The sequence below is a fragment of the Hippopotamus amphibius genome, chromosome 5 (genome assembly GCF_030028045.1).
Source record: "Hippopotamus amphibius kiboko isolate mHipAmp2 chromosome 5, mHipAmp2.hap2, whole genome shotgun sequence".
Classification (NCBI taxonomy): Eukaryota; Metazoa; Chordata; class Mammalia; order Artiodactyla; family Hippopotamidae; genus Hippopotamus; species Hippopotamus amphibius.
In genome coordinates, this window is record NC_080190.1 from 114,811,060 (window position 1) to 114,833,696 (window position 22,637).

At 36.1% G+C, this 22,637-nt stretch overlaps 1 protein-coding gene across 2 annotated transcripts in view; it reads left to right on the plus strand.

Annotated features, from left to right (window-relative positions):
• Positions 1 to 19,272, plus strand: part of TRAM1 (translocation associated membrane protein 1) — a 30,890-nt gene extending 11,618 nt beyond the window's left edge. For both annotated transcript variants that reach the window (XM_057734868.1, XM_057734869.1), the window contains 6 exons: positions 1,600 to 1,684; positions 7,743 to 7,813; positions 7,919 to 8,023; positions 8,839 to 8,982; positions 9,318 to 9,478; positions 17,686 to 19,272. In XM_057734868.1, coding sequence (XP_057590851.1) covers positions 1,600 to 1,684; positions 7,743 to 7,813; positions 7,919 to 8,023; positions 8,839 to 8,982; positions 9,318 to 9,478; positions 17,686 to 17,759 — 640 coding nt within the window. In that variant the 3' untranslated portion in view covers positions 17,760 to 19,272. The remainder of the gene's footprint in view (positions 1 to 1,599; positions 1,685 to 7,742; positions 7,814 to 7,918; positions 8,024 to 8,838; positions 8,983 to 9,317; positions 9,479 to 17,685) is intronic.
• The last annotated feature ends 3,365 nt before the right edge of the window (positions 19,273 to 22,637 follow it).

Consider the following 22,637-nt stretch of genomic DNA (forward strand, 5'->3'; position numbering starts at 1 on the left):
GGATTTGTTCTTGTTATTCTCTTTAGGACCTTAGGCAAATTCATACAATAGGTATATCTTTGGCAGTCCCACTGCCATAAGAACAAAAAATTCCTATGTGCTTTTTTCATGTATATAATCTTTTCAGCATGTTTGCTACCTTGAGAAAACTGATTATAACAGTAATCCTAATTTAGTCCTGTCTTCCCTTTCTTTCCCCTCATCCTTCACTGCTCCATCTTCTACATACTTTTGCTCCTTTTCTTTGCCCCAGTCTCTTTTCATTCCTTCCATTTCTTACTCTCTCACACTGTAAGCTTGAGGGTAGGAACTTTTCCTTTTTTATTTTTCTGGCCCCCATGGTTTCTGTACAGTGCTGTAAGAAGCTCAGGGGTTGCAAAGTCGGCCAGCAAAGTTATTCATTCTTTGAGCCCAGCTCTAAAACATCTATTCCTTATTTTCCGTGCTCTTTTAGCCTGTATTGGCTTCTGCTTTCCTGAATTAGTCATTTTGGTGTGCAGTATTTTATGTTTATACATCGTCTTGGCTGTTCTATAATTGTCTCATTTGTGTAAGTCTTATATTGCGCCCATGCCCACCAAGACTATATGTGCCTTGACAGCAAGAGGAACTGTCTCTTTTTATATCCTTTGCTGTGCCAGGCTGTAGGTGCTTATCAGCTAGACATTAGTCAGCAAATGTGTTGTGATGTGAGAATTGGACGAAAAAATTATGAAGGGAGTAACATGACCCTGCAATATTACCATACTCTGCTGAGCCATTCCAACTTTTAAAAATTATATTAATTCAGTGAGCTTTTGTAGAATGGGGATATGAACATCATGTTTACATGGAACTGCATCTTCTCCCCCTCTCCACCCCCGCCCCCGAAATTGTTCAGATTGGCTTTGTGTTTTCTGCCTTAGACTTCTGGAGGAGAGGGGGAGGGAGAACAGAGAGAAAGCGGAAGGCCTGGAGGGGTGTGATGTGAGGAGGAGACTGTGGATTCTAGACTGATTAGGATATGTCTCCTGGGAAGCCCAGAAGTGCCTTATTCCTCTCTGGAATCCTAGTTTGGTTCCATTTATTGGGGGATCTCAATGTCTCAACCAGGTACAGTTACCATATTTCCCTAAGGAAATGCCAGGGGTGGTTTGAAATTGGGATTATCCCACTTTCAGGTGCTGGTTAATCTGTGCTCCTTCACTCTTCTATCCATCTTTTTGCCCTTTTCACTTCCCTTTTGATGAAACCTTACAGATGTGATTTGATTCCTACAGAGTCATGTTCCATGTGTTTTCAGTTGCTAACAGGCCTACTCATCAGTGTTAATTAACTAATAGACAAGGGGCTGTTTCCTCACAGCTCACTTGCGTGTTCACAGTGTTCTGCAGATCATGTCTTTGCTTCTACTGTTTAATCCAGAGGAGCTGACTGATGGTGGGGAGACCCTGGGGGGCTGGGGAAAGTGGCTGTTGGGGAGAAGGTACACAGAGTATCATAAGGGGACCTGCAATGATAACCCAAAGTAGCTACTTAGTATATCCCTATTTCCAGTGTTTTACTTTATTCTTTAAAAATGGTATGCTTTTAAAAGATATTTTTTACTTTCTTGTGCAGATTTCAAATGAAGTTTTTCTACATATCACAGTTGGCATACTGGTTTCATGCTTTTCCTGAGCTCTACTTCCAGAAAACCAAAAAAGTAAGCAGGCGTTTTATAATTTTAAAAATTGTCTTGTCATTTTTGCCTTTTTTGAAAAGTCTTCTTAAAATTAAATATTTCCGCATGTCTCTGACCTCCCTCTCACCTCAACTGTCCCCCCACTATTCTCTCACCTCCCCCCACCCCCTTTCCACAGAGACTAAGTATCATTAAGTATCGAAGAAACCTTTAGTCATTTTAAGTTAGAGGGGGATCTTACATTTGACATGTTAATTTCTCAGTTTAAAATTATATTAGTGGTATTTTAGAATAAATTAAAAGTTAAACAAATTTTGCAGTGTAATATTAGTTTTGTGTTATTGATATTCTTAGCAGTTTTGCAAGTGAGATCAAAGGGATTAAATAGATTATTCTACAACTGAGTGGTACTGTGTGTAAGTCCCAAAGAAAAGTTCAGTATTGAGAAAAGTAATCCATAGTTAAATATTCACCTTGAATCCTTTCCTGGTGAAATAGATGGCAAAGATGTTTGTTTCGTTTGAACAGTGAGTAAACCAGTGGATCACTGCAGTAGCCTCCTGTGTAGTTTCACCCTCAGTACTTCTGAAGTCAGGCTTCTGTGATGTCGCAAAGTAAACTTTATTTAACTCTTTCTCCTCTAAAAACTTTACTAGCTCCCTGTTGCTCTAAACTAAAATAAAGCTGCTCACTTGTGTTCTAAGGATTTTTCCTGTGTGTGTCCCGCTCCCGTGGTCCCATTTTCTTCCGTTCTCTCCTTATGCCTTGTTCATCCTGACATTCTCTAATTTTATAATCCCAACAACAACAAATATATATATATATAATCCCAACACATTAATTCTTTTTTCTGGAATACCTTTTCCCTCTGATAAATTAATCAAGCACTTTTATTCTCTTTTGCGGGGAGAGGTTGTTTAAAAATCCCTATATATGAACTGATGTGTGGGTGGGGCGGTGGATGAAAGAAGTCTGATCATGAGTTAACAACCATGAAGTTGGGCGATAGGTACCTGGAGATTCATTATAATCTGTTTGTTGTATGTATTTCACATTTTTCCATATTAATAAAACGTTTTTAAAATCCCCTTACTTTGAGAAGCTTTCCAAAATAGAAGTGTAACCACTCATCGTGACCATTTTCTTTCTGCCTTCTCAAAAGCCACTAACACTTATTTCTATATGTACTCTAAATAGTTAATTCATAAATATAGGTACTGGATTTATTACTGTTTTGTGTCTGTGACTTTTGTGTCCCCTGTGTCTGTCATCATTGATATTGTCTGCCACGATTAGAAAACAGCACCAAGTTAGAGTGCATGTAAAGGATGATGCTTCTCTAGTTAAGCTGACTGTCAGGATTAGGATGAAGATCCACAAAACCTTTGACTTAGAACTGTCTTAAGGTAAAATTCTTAGGCTCACAGGTTCCAGTAACACCTCCATATTCAGTAAGCACCTAACGTGAACCAGACATGTCCCATAGCTGCGCTGACGAAAATAGTAGCCACAAGCCACATTTAAATTAACTAAACAAAAACAAAATTCACTTTCTTGGTCACGGTGGCCCGATCGCAAGTACTCATTCACCACACATGGCTTCAGTGTCTACCATCTTGCATCAGAGATAGCGACCATGTCCATCATTGCAGAAAGTTCTGCAGAGCGCTGCTGAGACCATCATAGTTCCTTGATGTCTTAGTATCATGGCTCCAATAGTTAAAGCTTTCTTCGTGTACTTTTATACCCATGGACATAATACCTCTGGGTTTCATTATTAATTCATATGTCTATATCTTGTTCATTGACCATGTAAGTCGAGAGGGACATTTCAAAGTAATTGTTCATTTTCGTTCTCAAAACTCTTTTCTTATCAATTCCTGCCAGATGGCATTTCTCCAGAAATGCAATCTAATTTTTATGGAATAATTTGCATAACTTAGAACTTAACTGAAACTATTTTTAACATCTACATATGACAGTCGAAAGTAACTGTTGCAAGTAATTAACATAATTTGAAAGTAACAGCTGCGTATGTGTTAAACAGTTTCTTAAAATTTACTCTATAAAAATTATTTTTGGAAGAACTCTTTACTGGAAAAAACTAGTACAGTGATTGTTTTGAACCCATCCTACAGAGAAATGAAGAACAGTTAGTAGCAGTTCAAGATACATGTTAGTCACAAATAACTCAGCTTCTGTTAAGAAAGATATTATAATTACATGTAATACTTAAGTTTCAATATAAATAGTCCTCTCTTTTTGCCCATAAGAGGATACAAAATGTAACTTCTTAGTCAACTTGAATATATGAAGTTTCCAGGAAGTGTGGAGGAAATAGCCAAATATTTTCCTTCTAATATTCAGTTTATTTGGTTTAATTATCCATACATATAATTGTATATCATATAAAGTATATTAAATTAGAAAAATGCCCTTTCCCCACTCCTGCTTTATGAGGGATATATTCATAGTTTTCATGTGCAGCTTTTTTGTTAATATCTGTCATTTATCTAGAGCTACTCTTTGACTCATCTATGTCAGTTTTTCCAGAGTACATCATTGCTTCTGTCTTACTGATTCCTCCACTAGACCTCTCTAAGCATTTAGAAATGACATTGATTGAGGTTTCTCAGGCTGTGTATCTTACCCAAACATTTGTTTGTTGTTCAGAATGAAGTAATTGATACAGATCCCTGTAGTATGAGAGCTTTGAAAAAATTTACATATGAGATGGCTCCATCTGTGGTTTAGGGGGAAATCTTTGCCTTATATTTGGCATATATGTGATATTCAATTTAAAGTTCATTTTTTAGTACAGTGTAGTTAAGAAAATCATTTTCTTTTAAAAATAGAAATGTGCTAGCGTATACGGCTGACCTTAAGTATACTATATTTATTAGATTTTTCCATAAAAAATGAGACTATCAGAATTTTAAGTCATCACTGTATGACTTCGTCCTTATATGAATTACTTGAACGTTAGTGTTAAGGATATATAAAAACTTGGCAATGCTTTTCTAACAATTCAATTTCATTATATATATTTTCCATTCAAGTATAAAAAAAGTTTGCTAATCTTTAAACAAACAAATAAGCAAAACCTCCTTTCTGGCTCCTGGTAGGAAGAGTTTGTTTACATAACAAAATCATAGGATGATATATGAAAATGTCTTGAAAAACCAAAGTCGCCTTTTCTCAGCCACTTTTATATTCATCTGGATTCTAGAACAGTGATGAACTGCCCTTGGATGGCATGCTGACTCCCTAATTGAAATCTGTAACATGGCCAGTGAACTGATACCATGTGCTGCCTCTCAGAGTACTGACATTTCACCCAGCCTCCTCTGTTCTCCCTGATCCCCACACCCTGGGGAAACGTGTAGGCCCTGGAGACCATGGTGCTGGCAGGGTCTTTATTTTTGTCAACAGACATGTAAGCCACTGAGGGGCTGTGGGTTGAAGAATGTCAGAGGACTCCGGCCTAGAACAGGACTGCTAAAAGCAGCCATTTTCTAAATGACATCTAGATAAAATTTCTCATTTTAAAAATCATGCTACATCATGCCGTTACCTTTGTATTGTTAAAATAGTACGGGAATGCCTTTAACCTACACTCTCCACCACTCCTCCCTGTCACTCATTTATTCTGACTCTCTGGTTAAGCTCTGAGTGTGTAAACATTGCTTTAGAGACACTGGTCAGTTTGTATAAGGCTGAAGTTTCCATTGCATAGAAAAGAGTTTCTTGATACTCTGCCCTTTTGAAAGTTAAAGGAATTATTGGAAAAGCTCTTGCTAGGCATTTGATGGTTGTGAAGATGGAAGCTGTGGTGGTATTTTACTTTCCATTATTGACTCATCTGGTCTGCAGTCAGAAAGGCAGGGCTGAAATGCAAAATTGACCCTGAATTTAGGGGAAAAGCTCTGGATTCTTCTTTACCTACTGGCAAGCACAACCTTGCCTCAATTAGGTTGAGATTTAAGCACAAAAAATATAAGAGAAATGGAATAGCTTTTTGAAATGTAGTGTGTTTGTAATTTATAATAGTGTTTTTAGACTTGTCAGAGGAAAAAAAGATAGGCAACTTATGTTCTCTGCTAAATGACATATTTTTAAAACTTATTTGCATTTCTTCTTTTAAAAAAATCTTTTTTTTAATCCTCCCAAGCAGTTACACTGCTATAGTTTTTCCAGCAGTTATTCCAGCGAATTAGTTTTTTCCATGGATTTACACAAGTTGTTATGTAATAAAATGAGTTTAGTGTTCAATCAGCAATTTAAAAACTAAAAAGCTTTTATTATAAGTATTGAGGGTCCCCCTGGTGTTGTTTTCCCCTCAGAAGTTTGGAGCACTGTTTAACACATCTGAAGGAAGGAATATGGCAGTTTCCCATATGTAGTCACTTACATGCCACTTTGTTGCAACTGAAAATGTTTTAAGTGTTTTCTTGTATACTATCTAAAATCATTTTGTGTGGTGCCAGTGATGTACACACCACACTTTAGGAAACACGTGTACCATGTATGAGTAGTGACACCTCTGTTTCCATAGCATATCAAATTGCAGTTATAACCCTACAGCTGAGCTGGTCTGAAATGATTATAAGAGAAGCTTCCTTGTGGTTGAACTTCACCATGTTATCTCGACAACTTTCTCCCTCTCTCCTTTGGTAAGGAGAAATAGTTCATTGGAAGTTTGAAAATTATGTGGAGAGAATCCTCAGACAGCCTATTTTCAGAGATACTTCTCTCTCCAGTTGGAAACTCCACTGTAAACTTGTATAACGTCTTGGGAATTTTCCCTGAGAGTCCCAAAGTGTAGGACTCTATATAATACTGTTCAACTGTCATATGTTCTACCTTTCTAACACATAAATTTGTACCATTCTTACTAGAAAAGAGTTTTCAGTTTCAAAACAACACTTGTGAACTCTTTCTCATAAGTTTTGGTGAAGTAACTCTCTACTTGAAATGTGGGGAAATAGAAGACCAACAGAGACCTGTGCTCAGCTCTGCTATATGCCAGAGAGGAGTCTAGTGAGGTTCCAGACCAATGCAGCTCAGTCAGCCAACAGCAGCCACCATTTTAGTCATTTTAATTATAGCCGCAGTGCATGAATAGTACTAACGAAGGTAATAGAGCCTTATAATATATACATGCCAGGCTCATAGAGCCACATTTATATGATAAACTGCCAAAAACAGAGGAGAAATGAGAGGTACAGGCATTTCATAAGTTAAAAAGTGTTTATTGAGCCTATCACTGTTCATATTTTGCAAACATTTTTGACTGCAATCCAAGATGAAACACTAGAGTTTACATCATAAGTGTGTGTGTGCGTGCGTGTGTGCAAAATCGGGAATAAAATTTTCATGAAACAATAAAATGTGCTGTATGCTCTAGTGTTTTTTATTCTTTTTCTTATTTCAAAAGACGTTAGAGTGACCCCCTAAATTGATTTCATGATTCACTTGACTTAAGTCTTTGAAAACCACTTTCTAAAATAACCAGGTCACTAGGGACTATGGAAGAAAAAAAAAAAAAAGCAAAAGTAAAATCTGGATACCTGGCTTACAGGGTTATTAAGAGGAGAAAGAATATACAAATATATGGTATCCTAAGTGAGAAGATAAATTTTAACCTTCAGTTTTGGTGACTTAACTGACAAAATAAAAACGATAAAAGCATGAGCCAAAAGATGTGAATACATTTAGGCAGACAAAAGCATCTCTGCTAGTATAAACATAGCAATTTTAATATTATAAGGACATTATGGTTATTAATATTGTATCATTTAATAAATGTTTTATAAAAAGAACCACTCAGTACTGAAAGGGATTTGGATTTCATCCGATTCAGGCAAACCCAGGTGTTGCTCACATTTTCAGATGAGTAGTTGAAGCGGAAGAGGTTAAAGGACTGCAGCTAATTGGGGTGAGCAGTCGGGGAAGGGTGCAGGGCGGAGTGGCCTTCAGGTCTTCTTCTGTGACAGTGCATTTTCACTCTGCTGCACTGCTCCTAAGAACAGAGCTGCTTCCCCATGTTTTAGTCTGTGGTGCAATTTTCTCTTTACAGGAAGATATTCCTCGTCAGCTGGTCTACATTGGTCTCTACCTCTTTCACATTGCTGGAGCTTATCTTTTGAAGTGAGTTGAAATGTCTTGGGTGTGTATATGGGCTGGGCAGATAGTATGCTAATCTGTCTTAATTCATAATTAATCTTTTCATTTTTAAATGTGTTCTTTTAACAGCTTGAATCATCTAGGACTTGTTCTTTTGGTGCTGCACTATTTTGTTGAGTTTCTTTTCCACATTTCCCGCCTGTTTTATTTTAGTGATGAAAAGTATCAGAAAGGGTAAGTTGTTGAGCCATTCTGTTTCTTGTGTAATTAAAGTCAGTTCCTGTGTTGCCAAGGACCATGGTATTGTCAAGGTCCATGCTGTGGGCAATTATATTGTTCTATAAGCTGTTAGTAGCAGCTTTAAATAAAATGACACTGTTTGGCAATTGAAGTTGGTATTTTGCTCTTTAAAATAGAGTCTTTCTTAGCTAGAGAGATAGTATGTTGGAACTTATAATTTTGAGGGTTGATATAACTTCTCCTGTCTTGTTTAGTGCACACTTTTCTTTTGGAGAAGGAACGATGAGGAAGAGTGAACTTTCAGAAGAAATTGAAATAATAGATTAGAGAGCCCTAAAGATATTAAAATATTTTGATGGGGAAAATTGAACTGGAACAGAATTGAAGTGATATGACTTGTAAAGAATGTAATGCCTTTAAAAAAAAAAAAAGTAAAACTAGGATTCTCATGAGAATTGAGAACACAGCTTTTGTTTTGTTTTATCCAGCATTTTTGAAAATTATTCTATATACCAGTAGTTCTGAGAATCATTAATAATTGTTACACACACAAAAAAAGATCAGCTAAACAAAATCAAACATTTCTTTACTGGACTTCTAGAACCAGAAATATGCTGATGTGTTATATATCTTCAAGAATGTGTTATGATATGAAGCAATTCCATAATATTTTATTTCAGAATCTTTTTTGCAGAACAATAAGAAATGCTGTTTTAATATGCATTTACTTAACAGGAATCTGATTTCTACTAGGATCTTTTCTTATCTTTGCAGTTCTGTGAATCTAACTTATGACATTTTTCTCACAGATTTTCTCTGTGGGCAGTTCTGTTTGTTTTGGGAAGACTTCTGACTTTAATTCTTTCGGTACTTACTGTTGGCTTTGGCCTTGCAAGAGCAGAGAATCAGAAGCTGGATTTCAGTACTGGAAACTTCAATGTGTTGGCTGTTAGGTAGCGTTGATTTAACATTTTTCTCGCTTTGTACTACTATATAGTTAAGTATTTACGATATGAATCGTCTTAAAAATAAAGGGATAAATATGGGGTTTAGGGTCAATATTCATCTGATTTGATTTCATACCTGTTGTGATTTCATGTCTAAATTGAAGTACTAGAGCATTTATTTAACTTCTGGGATTAATTATTAGTGGGATAATTATTAATATAGTCTTGTCAACAGTAGAAATTTAGCACTAAGTTGATACTGTCAAAGCAGGCTAGGCTGCTTTATTCAGTGGCGTGGTTTGGGTGCACTCTGATTTTCTGTTTCTTCTTCATGTTCTCAGAATTGCTGTTCTGGCATCCATTTGCATTACCCAAGCATTCATGATGTGGAAGTTCATTAATTTTCAGCTTCGGAGGTGGAGAGAACATTCTACTTTTCAGGCACCAACTGTGAAGAAGAAACCAACAGTGACTAAAGGCAGGTCTTCTAGAAAAGGAACAGGTTTGTATTCAGAAAACAGTGAAAAACCTCAAGTAGAAAACGTGGGGTTTTTTTAATGTTTTGGGGTCTTATTTATAATCTTATTAGGATTTTAAATTTTATAGAGGAAAGTTTATTCTATTTATTAGCAAAATTAGAAACAAAATCATTTCGTCCCATCCTACAGTTTGGTGGTTCCCAACGGTCAGTTATTCCCCTTGAAAGCTGCCCACTGAAGTTCTCTCTCACAGGTTTTCCAGACTGGATGACTTTGAGCCCGTATAGACCAATGTGTACATGAGCAGTTTTAGCGAATAACTAACCTGGAGAGTGATTGTACTTTCAGGCATCTTACTCATATTTAAAAAACAAAGCCTCTCTTCAGCCCCTTCCCATCTACCCTTTAATCCCAAGTGGAACAGCTGGTTTTTTTTAATAACTTCTGATTGTTTGATCCTTTATCTTCAAGTCCACATCTAATCGCTTTTCTCTTTCTGGCTTTTTATTGAAAATGCATTCACAGTGGAGTAAATTTTTTTCAACTTTGAGTGTTATCAGGTGGATCTATAACACAAGCAGCTCCATTTTAAAATATATATCACCTGTGGTTTGCTCCTTATAAGTCTTTATAGCTGATAGTTTATATCCTCCAATCCTGTCCTTATTCAGGCTTGTATCAGCAACTCTTGACCCTTTGCTTTTTGCATGTCATATAAGTTTTACTGCATCTTGGTCAATTTTCACATACACAGAAAGCTTCACTGGAGTATTGGATTGATACTAGGTTGACTCTCTAGATCAGTTGAGGGAGAGTTGAGTATATCAACCCATGAACATGATATATACCTCCCACTTATCTGGATTATCTTTCATTTCTCTCAGTAATATTTTTTAATAGCTGCTCTATTGGAATATAATTTATGCACCATAAGTTCACCCTTTAAAGTGTACGTTTCAGTAGTTCTTAAGTATATTCACAAAATTGTGTGAACCACTATCTAATTCCAAAAGACTTGTATCACCCCGGAAAGAAACCTCATGCCCGTTAGCAGTCATTTTCCATTCCCTCCTTTCCCCCGCCCCTGGCAGCCTCTTACCTGTTTTCTGTCTCCATAGATTAGCCTTTTCTGGACATTTCATATCAGTGCAGTCATACAGCATGTGATCTTTTGCAGCTGTTCCTTTCACAAAGCATGTTTTTAAGATTCATACATGTCGTAGCATGCACCAGTACTTCATTCTTCTTTATGGCCAAGTAATACATCAGCATATGAATATACTATGTTTTGTTTATCCGTAAGGTGATGGACATTTGGGTTGTTTCCACTTCTTTGGCTACTATGAATGATGCTATTAACATTCATGTACAAGTTTTTGTTTAAACACCTTTTTTGCTGTTTGGGATATATAACTAGGAGTGGAATTGCTGGGTCATGTGATAGCTATATATTTAACATTTGGGGGGAACTGCTAAATTGTTTTCCAAAGTGCGCCATTGTACCCTCATTGTTTTGCGTGTTGATATCCAGTTGTCCCTGAACCATTTGTTGGAAAGACTAATCTTTTTTTTTTTTTTTTTTTTTTTAATTGGCTGTGTTGGGTCGTCATTGCTGCACATGGGCTTTCTCTAGTGGCTGAGAGCTGGGTCTACTGTTCTTTGCGGTGCGCGGGCTTCTCGTTGCAGTGGCTTCTCTTGTTGCAGAGCACAGGCTCTAGGTGCATGAGCTTCAGTAGTTGTGGCACATGAGCGCAATAATTGTGGCTCATGGGCTCTAGAGCACAGGCTTAGCAGTTGTGGCACATGGGCTTTGTTGCTCCATGGCATGTGGGATCTTCCTGGTCCAGGAATCAAACCCGTGTCTCCCCTGCATTGTCAGACAGATTCCCAACCACTGTGCCACGAGGGAAGCCTGGAAAGACTAATCTTTATTGAACTGTCTTGATACTCTTGTTGAAAATCAGTTGATCATAAAAGTAAGAATTTAATATTTCTAAACTCTCTATTCTATTCCCTTCATCTCTGTGTCTATTTTTATGCCCTTGTCTGGAATATTGTAACTTTATAGTAAGTTTTGAAATCAGGAAATGTAAGTCTTACAGTTTCATTTTTTTCATATTTTGGTTATTCTGGGTGCCTTGCATTTCCATACAAATTATAGCATCGGCTTGACAGTTCCTGCAAAAAAGCCAGCTGGGCTTTGATATGAATTATCTTGAATCTGTAGATTGCTTTGGGGACTATGAATGTAGATGTCTTTCCATCTTTTGGGGTCTTTAATTTCTTTCAATTAAATTTTATAGTTATCAGTGTATAAGCCTTGCACTCCTTCATTAAATTTTTTCCTAAGTATTTTATTCTTTTCGATACTATTGTAAATAGAATTGTCTTCTTAATTTCATTTTTGGATTGTTCATTGCCAGCATATAGAAACACAATTGATTTTTGCATAATGTTCCTGTATCCCACAACATTGCTATACTTATTAGGATGTTTAATTTTTATGTTAGTATATAATTGTAGTACTTTTGTGGATTCCTTTGCATTTTCAGAATACAAGATCATGTCATCTACAACTAGAGATAGTTTTACTTTTTCCTCTCCAGCCTGCATGCCTTTTATTTCATTTTCTTGCCAAATTACCCTGGCTAGAACCTCCAGAACAATTTTGAATAGAATTAGCGAAAACAGACATCCTCATCTTATTTCTGATCTTAGCAGGAAAGTATCCAGTTTTTCACCATTAAGTATGATGTTACCTGTGAGTTTTGCCCAAATGGCCTTTTTCACATTGAGAAAGTTCCCTTCTATTCCTAGTTTGTTTGTAATTTTTTTTCATGAAAGGATGTTAGATTTTGTCACTTGCTTTTTCTGCAACTATTGAGATCATCAAATGGTTTGTGTCCCTTATTCTATTGATATTATGGATTATATTCATTGATTTTTTTAAGCTCTTTATTGGAATATAATTGCTTTACACTGTTGTGCCAATTTTTGTTATACACCAAAGTGAATCAGCTGTATTTATACATATATCCCCATATCCCCTCCCTTCCGCGACTCCCTCCCACCCTCCTTATCCCAGCCCTCTAAGTCATCACTCATCATCGAGTTGATCTCCGTGTCATGCAGCAGCTTTCCACTAGCTATCTGTTTTACATTTGGCAGTGTATATATGTCATTGCTACTCTGTCACTTCGTCCCGGCTTCCCCTTTGCCCCCCCACCCCCACCCCATGTCCTCAGATCTGTTCTCTACTTCTGCATCTTTAATTCTTGCCCTGTCATTGGGTTCATCAGTACCATTTTTTTAGATTCCGTATATATGAATTAGCATTACAGTATTTGTTTTTCTCTTTCTGGCTTACTTCGCTCTGTATGACAGTCTCTAGGTCCATCCATCTCACTACAAATAACTCCATTTCATTCCTTTTTATAGCTGAGTAATATTCCATTGTATATATGTGCCACATCTTCTTTATCCATTCATCTGTTGATGGGCATTTCGGTTGCTTCCATGTCCTGGCTATTGTAAATAATGCTGCAATGAACATTATGGTATGTTTCTTTTTGGATTATGGTTTTCTCTGGGAATATGCCCAGGAGTGGGATTGCTGAGTCATGGTAATTCCATTTTTAGTTTTTTAAGGAAGCTCCATACTGTTTTCCATAGTAGCTGTACCAACTTACATTCCCACCAACAGTGCAAGAGGGTTCCCTTTTCTCCTCACCCTCTCCAGCATTTATTGTTCCTGGATATTTTGATGATGGCCATTCTGACCAGTGTGAGATGATACCTCATTGTGGTTTTGATTTGCATTTCTCTAATGATTAGTGACGTTGAGCATCTTTTCATGTGTTTGTTGGCCATCTACATGTCTTCTTTGGAGAAATGTCTATTTAGGTCTTCTGCCCATTTTTTGATTGGTTTGTTTGCTTTTTTGATATTGAGCTGCATGAGCTGCTTGAAAATTTGGAGATTAATCCTTTATCAGTTGCTTCATTGGCAAATATTTTCTCCCATTCTGAGGGTTGTCTTCTTGTCTTGTTTATGGTTTCTTTTGCTGTGCAAAAGTTTTTAAGTTTCATTAGACCCCATTTGTTTATTTTTTATTTTATTTCCATTATTCTAGGAGGTAGGTTAAAAAGAATCTTGCTTTGATTTATGTCATAGAGTGTTCTGTGTTTTCCTCTATGAGGTTTATAGTGTCTGGCCTTATATTTAGCTCTTTAATCCATTTTGAGTTTATTTTTGCGTATGGTGTTAGGAAGTGTTCTAATTTTATTATTTTACATGTAGCTGTCCAATTTTCCCAACACCACTTATTGAAGAGGCTGTATTCATTGATTTTTTTAATGTTAAGCCAGCAGTGCAGTCCTGGGATAAATCTCACTTGGTCATGTATATAATCTTCTTTAGATGTTGCTTAATTCGTCTTGCTAGTATTTTGTAGAGGGTTTTTACATCTTATTCATAAAGGATATTGATATGTATTTTTTGGTAATGTATTGATTTTCAAATGTAGATCCAGTCTTGCATTCCTGGCATAAACCCAAGTTGATGATGATGATATATCGCTTTTGCTGGATGGATTTTTTTCAATATTTTGTTAGGATTTTTTGCATCTGTGTTCATGTAAAATATTGGCCTGTAGTTAGCCCTTTTGGAGAGTAATATCCTTGTCAGGTTTTGATATGAGTTACGCTGGCTTTATAAATAGTATTGGACAGTTTTGTCCTTCGTGTAATGCCATAATTATTTCTTATTTAAATGTTTGGAAGGATTCACCAGTGAAGCTATCCAACCTAGACCCTTTATGGGAAGATTTTTAACTACAGGTTCACGTTCCTTAATGATAATAGGATTATTCCGATTTTCTATTTCTTTTTTTAAATACATTTTTTAAATTAATTAATTAATTTATTTATTGGCTGTGTTGGGTCTGCACACAGGCTTTCTCTAGCTGCAGTGAGCAGGGGCTACTCTTCGTTGTGGTGTGCGGGCTCTTTATTGCCATGGCTTCTCTTGTTGTGGAGCACGGGCTCTAGGCACATGGGCTTCAGTAGTTGCAGCACATAGGCTCAGTAGTTGTGGCTCATGGGCTCTAAAGCGCAGGCTCAATATTTGTGGCACATAGGCTTAGTTGCTCTGCAGCATGTGGGATCTTCCTGGAGCAGGTATCAAACCCGTGTCCCCTGCATTGACAGGTGGATTCTTAACCACTGCGCCACCTAGAAAGCCCGAGATTTTCTATCTCTTATTGTTTCTCTTTTGGTAAATTGTGTTTTTCAAGGATTTATCTGTTTCATCTAAATGTGCAACATGTATTGATATTCATGATATCCACTTATTAATGCCTGTAGAACAGCAATGATTCCCATTTTTCATTTCCTGTATTAGTAATTTATGCCTTTCTCTTTTTTTCTTCCATCAGCTAAGAACCAACATTTGTCTTCTTTTGCTGATTGTCTTAGTTGTATCACTGATTTCTGTTCTTATTTTCCTTTCTTTGGGTTTAATTTGCTGTTTTGTTATATGTGGTTTACCTTGTGGAAATGAATCATTGATTTTCATTCCTTCTCATGAATTACTTGCAATTAAGGGCAAACTTCCCTTTCAGCAATGCTTTACCCTATTTCACAGGTTTTGATATACCTCTTTCATTATCATTCAGTTTCAATATATTTTATAATTCCAGTTGTGATTTCTTCTTTGACCCATGGGTTATTTATAAGTACATTGTGTAGTTTACAAATACTCTATTTGGACATTTTCAAGATTTTTGGTTTTTGGGGGTTTTTTCCTACTGATTTCTAGCTTAATTCCACTGTGGTTAAAGAACATACTCTGAATGATTTCAGTTCTTTGAAATTTGTTGAGACTTTCATTATGTCTCATCATGTGTGCAGTATTGGTGAATGTTCCATTTGGACTTCAAAAGAATGTGTATCGTGTGTTTGTTGGGTATTTTGTTCTGTAGATAGGTGTCAGGTCCATTTGTGTTGTCCAGGTTTGTATCTTTACTGACTTGGTGGAAGGAATTCTGCTTGTTCAGTCAATTATTGTAAGAGGTATTGACCCATTTCTCCTTGTAGCTTGTAAGTTTTTCCTTTAAATATTGCGAAGATATGTTATAGGTACATCAGAATTTAGGGTTTTTATATAAATCCCTGTGGAATTTGTCCTTTTTTATTGTCATAGGTCCATCTTCATCTCTAGTTTGTCTGAATTTACTCTGTTGTATCTTTTCCTATGTTTTTCTACTTTAAACCTTTCTTTGTCCTTAAATATAAGTTGTGTCTCTTAAGCAGCATGTAATTGGATTTTAATTTTTTCATCCAGTCTAATGCAATCATCTTTTTTTTTTTGACAGTTATACTATAATGTGCCTGGGTTTGATTTTCTTTGTATCTGTCGTGCTCTGTGTTGTGTAGAGAGCTTCCTGAATCTTAGTTTGGTTTCTTTTGCCATTTTTGAAAAATTCTTCACCATTGTTTCTTCATATATTGCTTCTGCCCCGTTTTCTTCCTTCTGTCCTTCGGGGATTCCAGTACATGTGTTAAAGCCTTTTACACTGTCCTTTAAATCTTTTCATACTTTCCGCATTTTCCATCCTTTTTTCTCTGAGTTTCAATCTGTTTTTTTCTAGTTCACTTTATCTCTTATGTTGTGCCTAATCTGCTGTTAAGCTTTTATTATGTTTATATTTTTAGTTACTTTATTTTCCCATCCTGGGATTAAAGATTTTTGAGTCCTCGGATGAAATTATCTTATCTTTTCATTTATTTTATTAATCATTGCTCTTTTAATGTCCCTATCTGACCACTCCAGATCTGGATCACCTGAGGATCTATTTCTGATTTTTTCTCTTAGTTTTCAGTCATTTGGTCTTGTTTTTGGCACACCTGGTAATTAATTTTTTTTTAATGAAATCACTTTTTGTAAAACTTTAATTTCTGAGACATTTAAAAAGTTACACTAGAAGTATCTCATAGAAACAAACAAGACTGACAATTTATAAACAAAACACTCTGTAAACAAAAATAATTTGCCAGTGCAGCCAAACATTATTTTTAAAGTTACTTCATACCAATTTTTTAAAAGTTTGAAAAGTCAGTACTGCATTTATCCTCATACTTAAAAAAAATATTTTAAGAACTCTGCCTTTATACACTAAATACTGTCCTAACAACATAGAAAGCTACATAGGGCTTTCACACGATGTAAGCCTGTGTTGTTGGCAAATAAGGCGGTTACTGAGGCCTCAGGGAGGTCGATGTGTGCCAGCAAAGCCAGGCAGCAGGCGATGCCCCTGAGGTCAGGTTGAATACTGAATGTTTTGTGTAAAACATGTAGAGGCTCTGGATGAATTAGTAGAAACTCTGAGTTGAATATGAGTAGATCATTCTATAGAAGTCACTGAAGCTTATCTATTTCCAGTTTGCCCTCATTCCTAGGACGTCAACTATTTCTAAGGGCTTTCTTCTCTGACAGGCCCCGAATTCATATTTTTGTCTCCCTGTCATTGTGAGACCTCCCAATTCTCTGTGTAGCTTTGTTCTTTGTTAGGAGTTATTTTCTGCTTGATTTCTCTAAGTCTTGCTTGGTGCATGCACATTTAGTAGTTGGCAAATACCTTGGGGGAGAAATATACTTAGCTGACTTGCTTTTTTCCCAGTGCCTTCAAATAGCAATTTTTGTGTTCGCCTTTTGTGGATATTTTTGGAGGGAGGGTTGGTCTGACATCAGTTATATTCCATCATAGCTTGAAGAAGAAGGCCATTGTAACACTCTTAAACATAAGAGTTATCATCCTAAACACCAATTTTTTAATATGTTGTAAAGAAGCATATCCCCAAGAACCTCCCTTGTCTGAACTCCAATGTGAAAATGCTCCTTTTTTTCCTACCAAAAATATTGCTCTGCAGACTATTTTATAATACTTGTGTTTTTTAGAATTTGTCTTCTCTTTTTCTCCTACTTTAATAGTACTTTCCTTTTTTAACTTTTTTTAAATTGAGATATAATTGACATATAATTACTTTTAATTTGCTTTCAGTTCATTTGTTTAACATGTTATCAGGTTTTATGGTTGGTTAAATACTAGTAAAGAAGGGTATGAGTCTATTGGGTTTTAAATTTTCTCTTCTGAAGGTACCTTTATGTGTAAAAGATAATATTTACACTTCTTTATAAAAGAAAGTAAGCCTGATTTTTTTTCTCTTTTCAGAAAATGGTGTAAATGGAACAGTAACTTCAAATGGAGCAGACTCTCCCCGTAATAGAAAAGAGAAATCTTCATAATGAATTATAATCTAATTGATTAATGTCCCCAAAGAAATCTACTTTTTACTATATCTTTCAGCACTAGAGATTTTTTTCTGTTCTTGAAAATGCAGTTTGTGCTCTTTGATTCTTGCTACTATTCTGTTGTTCCATGCATTTTTTAAAGGGCATTTGAGGGGAGGATGAATACTATGAGTGGAAAAAAATAGCTTAGCTTAGACTAAGCTACCTGCCTTCAAGATAGTTTAGGGACCATCACCATATTTTATTTTATTTTGTTTTTTATCTTTGAGCATTTTTCTAATGATTTGAAGAGATAACTATTTACAAAAATTCTACATATCAGTGATACAATTTCTTGCTCTCACCAATTTTTTATATTAGCAAGATGGCCTGTTCCAGCAAGGTCATATTTTTTAAGTTACCTTTCAGGGCAAAATGGAAATAATATAAAGTTGGATGTCAAACTTTAATATGTTTTCAGTGTTCTCTAATTTTTAGGAATTTTTGTAGCCTTTACACTTGGGAAAAAAGATTTGTAAATTCACCAGAATACTTGTGTGCTTTATTTTATAGTGGTTGTTAATGTTACATCCCCATTTTTTTAAGGAAAAAAAACACAAACTTTTGGTTACAACGTGTAGAGATTTATTGCCATATATATTGAATCAAAATATCTTATATTAACATAAAAGTACTTGTGAAGTAAAACTTTCTTGTGCATTTTCAACACTTGTAAACTGGAAATCAGAAAATTGAATATTTACTATAAAGGAGAAAACTTGACCTTAGCCCTTTTTGATATGTTTATTAATAATGATTCTTAATGGGGCTTGTCATAAGTTTGATATGCACAGCATCTTAGAAAATACTGTTTAACCTGAAAACCCTTTTAAAAAATAATGCCTACTTGATTTATATATATAAAAAGGATGTCAATATTTGGAAAACATTTAATGCACTAACCTCAAATTGAAAATTCAGGTGACTAAATAGTTTTACAAAAGACAGTGCTTTATGTTATAACTATAGCTTTGGTCCCATCCTTATTTGAGAAACATTTATCTGTATAAAACATATTTTTGGATAAATATATATATATATATTTGTATCTCTACAGAAAGGCTCTAAAAAACATTTGAGTAAAATATTTGGCTCCCTTTTCTATAATTATCCTTTAAAATCTTTATAGCTCTATTTGGCTTTTTGTCATCTTTACAGGACATATATCACTCCTTTCAATGTTCACACCTTGCTCCCCACTTCTCACTTTTGTCTCCAGCTAATGTTTGCACCATTTTTAGTATAAAAGTTGCAGACCTGGTAGGTCTGCAGTTTAATAAGTTGCCATGCTGCTAGAAAGTCGTGCTTTCTGTTTCCAGCGGTTTACCTACTTCCTGGAAAAAGTAGTAGCTCTCTGTAGCATCATGGAGTTTCAGTGGAACCAAATCTCTGCCACTAAAAACTGGCATAATATTGAACTATACATTGAGAAATCAATCAGAATAAAAATTTTTACTTTCACAAGCTATATCTTGGATGTTTTCTTTGTTGTTAGGAAATTTTATGCTATTTTTAGTGTCTAATCTCATTAAAATGTACACGTTTAAAAAGTGTACTTTTGGTAAACATTTAGAACAGCCTTTCCTAAAAAGTGTGTTCTACCAAAAAAGATGATTAGTTTCATATATTATTTATGAGGGCGGCTGGGAGAAAAAAATGGTGTATGACCAGATTCAGGGACTATTGAGTTAAACTTAAAGGTATCTTCTTTACTGCAAGACTAGTCATCCTTTATAGGCACACGTGCTTCCTGATGCACCTAGAATGGTGACAGTGGGGACACAGCATGCAATGTATCCACGCCCATTTGAGGAAGCTTTCTATGAAATTACTTAGAGCACTTGTGTTCTACAACGTACACTATGGGCTTGGGGGGAAATGCCCTTGGTATGTAGTTAAAACTACAAAATCCATATATACACAAGTGTAATTGTAAATAGTAAGCCCTAGATTCCCTCCTCCAAGGGAAGTCTTTCTCTGTGGGCCCCCAGATCGTGCAGTGGCTGCCTCTGTTACCTGGCCTCCGTCAGACTTTTTAAGCCTAATAGGGAAGCATGGTAGGGCCATGAACCAGGACAGCTGTCTTGCTGCGTGATCTTGAACTAGTTGCTTTGCCATCCTGGGATTGTCTTTCCTGCCATAAAATGCCTTCTTGCCTGTGTTTTAGGACATGGCTATGAGTAGTCCAGGTGGACTATTCTGGAACAAATGTATTAACTACATTCTTCTAAAATTAATTATACACAGTCCTTAAATTCAGAACTAGTCCTGGAGCAAAGCTTGTGTACCTGAGGAAATGGCAGAGAAATGTTTTGTTGCACCGACGTTGGCATTAGCCAGTGACACCCTGTATCTCCAAGGTGTTGGCAGATGTTTTTTTCACAGAAGAGTAGTTCTGCTGTCTGTCTACATGTGGACACCAATAAAAATGAATTGATATTGATTACCTGTTTACATTTTTTAAAGTGTCCTTAAAGTAATCCTGGAGGAAATCCAAGGGTGATGCTTAAACATATTTTTTCCCCAAAGATCACCCCAGGTGTGATATGTGATTCAGTTCACAAGAATCATCTATTGTAAAACTTCAGCACAAGACAGGTTTGGGAATTGCAGAGTAGATATTAGCAAGTATTGGAAGAATTAAAGACTAGTAACCTAGGGCCTGAATAAAGTAAAGGGGGTTGGGCTGAGTCTCTGTGTTTTAGAAGCTGTGCGTGTACAGCCCAACCCACTAGGATGAAAGGAGAAGCAAGAAGGCAAGTCTATTGTATAGCATAAAACTATATTCAATATCCTGTAATAAACTATAATGGAAAGGATACAAAAAAGAATATAGGGACTTCCCTGGCAGTCCAGTGGTTAAGACTGCGCTTGCAGTGCAAGGGGCACAGTTTCGATCCCTGGTATGGAAACTAATTTAAGTTAAAAATTAAAATTAAAAAAAATACATGTATAACTGAATTACTTTGCTGTACACCAGAAACTAACACAACATTGTGAATCAACTATACTTCAATAGTAGAGCTTTGTCCATCTGGTTACTTGAGCGCTGTGTAAAGCCGTTGGCCATTTACAGAAGGCAGTACCCCACTGTGGCTCAGCTATAATCTGTGAAGACAGCAGAGCCGGTATTTACAAAGACAAACTAATCATGTGTTTACTTAAGCATGATTTGCTTTACAAAAAGCTGCGCTAGGTATCTATGTATCACACATCGACCAGCTTTACCCAGTATCATTCAGGGAAAGGCTAAGCCAGTGTGTCTAGCTTAACTATTTTTAGTGCAAAGATTATTACTGTATTTGCTTAAAGGTGAAATCAAATATTTTGTGTTCTGGAAACAAGCAAATCAGAAAAGAAATTTAAGAGGTTTAGTTTCCATCACATAGCTATTAGTAACTTAACTTTGATTTTACATTAGCCAAAGAAAGAACTCGCTTGAAGATCCAAACTTCAAGTGATAGATAACCTTGTTGATTTCTGTGAATATTAATAGGTACAGTAAGTAAGACTAGCAAACTAGAGTTCAGATCTCGGCTCCTCCACCAATCAGCTCTGTATGATCTAATTAACATCCATGCCTCAGTTTCCTGAGAGAATGATAGCACTTACCCCACGAGGTAGTTCTAAGAATGGATTTCAGAGAGCTCCACACCTGCCGCTTATTAAGTGTTAGTCATTAGCTCATAAATTTGTGACAAACAGCACAGGGACTGAATGGCTCATAGTAATTTTAGTCATTGCTGCTCTTCTCTATAAAGACCGCATCATACAAGGCTGATGAGCACTCGTGCCCACAGTGCAAGGACAGTGCTCCATGCTTGCTGACCTTGAGCAGGGGGGGCCAATGATGCTACGAGAGATGTTCGCGCCGCCATCGCAGCAATTTACTCATTGGAAGACTGCATGCATGCTTACCCAGCACGACAGTTCATAAAACAAATTTCCAAGTCTGTACTGAATCATTACATTTATGTGACAAAATAATCAGGAAAGCAAATAGCATATATAGTTTGTAAGGAATGATTTTTTAAAATTCAGATACCTATGGTTTATGAAACTATACTTTCATTTAGATGGCATGTACAACTTCTAGAGAACTATTAGCTGCTTAGTGTTGCCTTACCTTCTAATGGGAAGAATCAAACTGTATCAGGTAAATGAGTATATTTACCTGGGACAGAAAAGTGTGTATTACAAGATAGTGTTTATCGAGAAACTTGAACAGATCTCATAAAATGTCCTAGAAATTTTGAGTGGACTGGAAGGCCTGAATGTGGCAGTTTGGGGGTGGGGGTAGGGAATGATATACACCTAAGTGTGGATAATATATGAAACAGACCAAAAGCTGAAGACAGGATGTTACTCTGTTCTATATTGGTTGATTGACTTCTGGACTAATAGATCTTTCCTTCCTCAAATATGAGAAACTATCATAAAACTCCTTATGAGAACAATTAGATTAATGTTTCAACAATGCACGTTTACCAAGCTAATTTAGGTTACTAGTGATCTTCTGACCAATTAGAGTGGTCCTTTTCTGTTTCTTGCTGATTTTGTTCACAACAAACAAAACAGTAAGGTTATTTGTAACTCAGGTCAGAAGGGGAAAATGTCTATACTGTATCTATTCTAATAAATGAAAAAATGAAAGATTGTGTGGCTTTTAAAAAGTGAATTCAGTTCTGTAGGATTAATATCTAGAAGACTACCAAGAATACGTTAGAAGACTCGTGATTTACCTAAATCCAAATACATATAGGAAGCTTTGAAATTTCAAAAGAAAATACTCAAGGCTTGGTTCAACTTTATCTTCAAAGAGAACTTGCATAA